General features: G+C 39.4%; 1 protein-coding gene across 1 annotated transcript; it reads left to right on the top strand.

Moving 5' to 3' along the window:
- The first annotated feature begins 375 nt into the window (after positions 1-375).
- Positions 376-3,450, top strand: LOC147477446 (chitin-inducible gibberellin-responsive protein 1-like). Its single transcript, XM_086583017.1, has 2 exons — positions 376-779; positions 1,272-3,450. The coding sequence occupies exon 2, from the start codon at positions 1,373-1,375 to the stop codon at positions 3,125-3,127; it is 1,755 nt and encodes a 584-aa protein (XP_086439143.1). The 5' UTR covers positions 376-779; positions 1,272-1,372; the 3' UTR covers positions 3,128-3,450.
- Positions 3,451-4,288: the final 838 nt, after the last annotated feature.

Genomic DNA, 4,288 nt, shown 5'->3' with positions numbered 1-4,288 from the left:
TGGTTATAGAGGAACCGGACTCATGTTGTTTTACCTTTCACAGTTAACAATAGCACTATGAAAACTGAAATTCCATGTGATATTAAAATAGTAAAAGTAAATATGTCCAGTGTATGTGAAATTTGAACCGCAATGTTGTTGATCATTGTTGATTCCTCCTTCCCCTGCTCAAAATTCCACAATCCACTGTATGAATAATTCTTTTTTTGTTGGGTACTACATTTAAAGGACACGCATAAATATAAAGCAATAAGAAGTGGATTTCATATTCATATATGGTTGATTTCATGGAAATATTGACAAAGCGTAGGTATCAAGTGTACAACGCGTGCATATATGACTACAAGTACAAGTCACTCATTTCATCATTTTTCTACTGAATTAGAATTTAGAAAAAGCTCAATAATTATACCAATCCCAAAAGATAGCAACAAAAAAGAAAGAGACAAGAGCGCACGAGCCCAAAAAGATCACACACTCAACACTTTAACTACAGTGGCAGAAGTAGTAATAAGGAGGCTTCTGAAACCGAGTTGAATAATTTCATTTCATTATACACGTGTACAGTCAAACCCGCGTAAAATATCTGTCAACGACCCTATAACTGATATATATCAGTTAATTTCGTGTGAAACTTCCTTCTTTCTTTTATAAATCACAACTTTTTCTTCCTTCTTCTTTTACTCTAGGACTCTCTCTGTACTTCAGCTCCTTTCTCATTTTTCCAACCTTCCACACTTATAACAATCACTGTGTTCCATTTTTAAGCAGGTTTTGAGGTTAGTTCTTGCTAAATATCTTAGCTTTTGTTTTCATTTCAGTTTAGTTTGAATGAAAAATGGGTGTGTGAAGTTACATATTTTCTAGAAGTTGGATACTTTATGCTTTTGGGAGGAATAAGTTCATGTGCTTTAATTAAAAGTTTATATGAAAGGATTATTAGAAACATGATGCCTAGTGCATCCAGCTAAACTTATTTTTCCGGAATATTGAGTTTCATCAAGTTATCCCGTGTGAGAATAGGTAGATGGTTTCACCTAGTCATATTTACCTGTGCAATTTCTAAAATTCCTTTGCAGCATATGTAGCCTAAGGCAGAATCAAAGTTTTTCTGTTTATATTCAGAAGCGTTTGTCATGTTCAAAATAGTTTTGTTTGTGTCAAAAGAACATGTTATATGATTTGAAGTAGAATAACATAGCTCTCTTAGTTCTTCTTGAAACATATGACTTCTAAAACAACTTGCTAATTCTATATTACTGTATTTTCAGGTAGAAACTCTTCAGTATCAAAGGACTTGAGAGTGGATCTATTTTGGTCTTCTTTAGACCAAGAGCCATCTGAAACGAACAGCTGATGCAATCACTGTAAAATGGATTTGCAACAGATTCTAAGGTACACTGTGACTGGACCCAATTTATCCTATGAACCTACCTTTGCCAATGCTCCAATGATCCCTGAGTGGATGGTTGGACCTTTAAAATATGATTTCAGGAATCCAAACAACTCGCCGCTTTCTTCACAATTCGACTCTGAAAGCATTAGTACATGGAGCAGTAACCAGGAGCAGTATAGTTCCCCTGAAAATCTATCAGGGATAAGCCCTTGTAACTCTTCATTGGAATATAATAACTCATGCCTTCAAATCAGTCCTTCCCAAAACCAGTTTCTAGACAATCAGCAATTCAGTTCTGGTGAGAGTTCGGCTTCGCAGGATCCATATCCTTGTCAAAGTATAAAGCATGCTCTGCGCCAAATAGAAACAGCTCTGATGGAACCTGATTCTGATGACGAAGGTGTAGCTGATACAACTTGCGCTACTTTTGATGGAAACAGTCAGCCAGAAACTTCTGCTCACCGCCAAACTTATAGCAACGAACCTCATCAAGATTCCTACAATATTCAACCTCATCCCTCGTTTACTTCCAACAGTGGAAACTCAAGTTCTGGAGTTCAGGAAGAAAAATGCCAGAGAGTGGTGACAGCGTTTTCACCAGAAAATCCACAGGGTAATCTTAAGCGGTTGTTAATTGAGTGTGCCAAGTCTCTCTCAGAAGGAAGGAATGATTTTGATAAGCTAATTGAAGATGCCAGAGGTGCTGTATCCATTAGTGGTGAACCAATCCAGCGTCTGGGTGCTTACTTCGTAGAAGCGCTGGTTGCTCGGAAGGAAAAGTCAGGCACCAACATATACCGTGCACTGAGGTGTAGACAGCCCGAGAGCAAGGATTTACTCTCTTACATGCACATTTTGTATGAGATCTGCCCGTACTTGAAGTTCGGTTATATGGCAGCAAATGGTGCAATAGCTGAAGCATTTAAAAACGAGGACCGTGTCCACATCATTGATTTTCAGATTGCTCAGGGGACGCAATGGATGACTTTAATAGAAGCTTTGGCAGCCAGACCAAGTGGTCCACCATACTTGCGCATCACTGGGATTGATGATCCAGTATCGAAGTATGCTCGTGGAGGCAGTTTGGAAGCTGTAGGGGAGAGGTTAGCAGCAATGTCCAAGAAGTTTAAGATTCCAATAGAGTTTCATGCAACCCCTGTCTTTGCAGAGGATGTTACACGTGAAATTCTTGACATAAGGCCCGGAGAAGCTTTGGCTGTCAACTTCCCTCTTCAGCTCCACCACACTCCAGATGAGAGCGTTGACATAAATAATCCCAGGGATGGGATGCTTAGAATGATTCGGTCACTGTCACCCAAGGTGGTCACCCTGATTGAGCAGGAGTCAAACACTAACACAACACCGTTTGTGACGAGGTTTGCAGAGGCTTTGGATTACTACTCGGCTATGTTTGAGTCCATTGATGTGACCTTGCCGAGAGATAGCAAGGACAGGATTAGTGTAGAGCAGCAATGCCTGGCTAGGGACATGGTGAACGTCATAGCCTGCGAGGGGAGAGAAAGAGCGGAACGACATGAACTGCTAGGGAAGTGGAAATGCAGGTTCACTATGGCAGGGTTCCAGCAATTTCCTTTGAGCTCCCATGTCAATTTTGTGATAAATAGTCTGCTGAGGCGGTACTCAGAACACTATACACTAGTAGAAAAGGATGGGGCCATGTTGTTGGGCTGGAAGGAGAGGAACTTGGTTTCAGCTTCTGCTTGGCATTGAAAGGATTAGAAAGGTCAGGTTTAAAGTAATCACTATTCATGTTTTGTTCATGGTTGGTGTATCTTTTCGATGCAGGATCTCATCTCTCCCGAGTTTCTAGGCTTTAGTGTTTTCATGAAATATTGTTTTGAAGCGGCTGTATCCTTATTGTATGATCTATGTTAGCTTAGTTCATAGAGTTATAATTGAATACTTAAACGAGTTTCTGGGCTTTAGTGTTTTCACGAAATATTGTTTTGAAGCGGCTGTATCCTTATTGTATGATCTATGTTAGCTTTGTTCATAGAGTTATAATTGAATACTTAAATGAGTTGTCTTTTAAATTTCTGATTCAGAGTTTTTTCCTCAAATAATTTCCTCATAACTTCTTACCGTAGTTATTCTTTCTTCCATTCAACTCTTGACGTGCAAACATCTTAGTCTGGGGCAGTGGCCGAAGGTTACCATGTCGTTTTAATCACAACATCATTGTAGCGCTTACCTTTTTCACGTGTAAACTGTTACGTGCTTGAAGAAACTGTCGGCACATATCCTAGCACATTTGCTGATTATGCATATTCTGCCTTTCGAGAATTAGTAAATAGAGCTTCGTCTACTGTCAGTCTGTCACTAGAATCATCTAAGACTAAGAGAGTCATATTAGTTCGTTCCATGTATACCTGACTGCGTAGTTCCACGACTTGGATTAGATTCAAAGTTGCAAGAAAGAAATTTTACCATGCTTCACACCTTAATATCAGTGCTCGAATCTCTCTCCATTATGTATAACACTTAATTTGATATGGGCATATGGTTTTCTCTTTTTGTAGAGACTTGCAAGCAATGCACAATCTTACTGCCTCTAAAGCACTGAATCATAAAATTGTCTGCATGATTCTACTCTGCAATATTTCCTTGATGGTTGATGGTACTGGACCCGCGTGCCTTGCTTGGCCATTATTAACAATTAACTGCTCCCTATTTTTTTTTTATCTCGTCTTGAACTCTGTCTTCATACAAAAATTAACTGAACAGCTCAACTTAAGAGGGCAACATTCATTTATCGAGAAAAAAAGAAGGGTTATTTTGACTTGCCCCCCATGGAAAACGGCATTAGACTTGCCCCCTAAATTCAGGGAAATTAGACTTGTTCCCCCCCCCCCAAGACTAACTCACCGTCAT

Source organism: Coptis chinensis, chromosome 9 (genome assembly GCF_015680905.1).
Source record: "Coptis chinensis isolate HL-2020 chromosome 9, ASM1568090v1, whole genome shotgun sequence".
Classification (NCBI taxonomy): Eukaryota; Viridiplantae; Streptophyta; class Magnoliopsida; order Ranunculales; family Ranunculaceae; genus Coptis; species Coptis chinensis.
The sequence above is the reverse complement of the archived record's forward strand: the minus strand, read 5'-3'. Positions and strand labels throughout refer to the sequence as shown.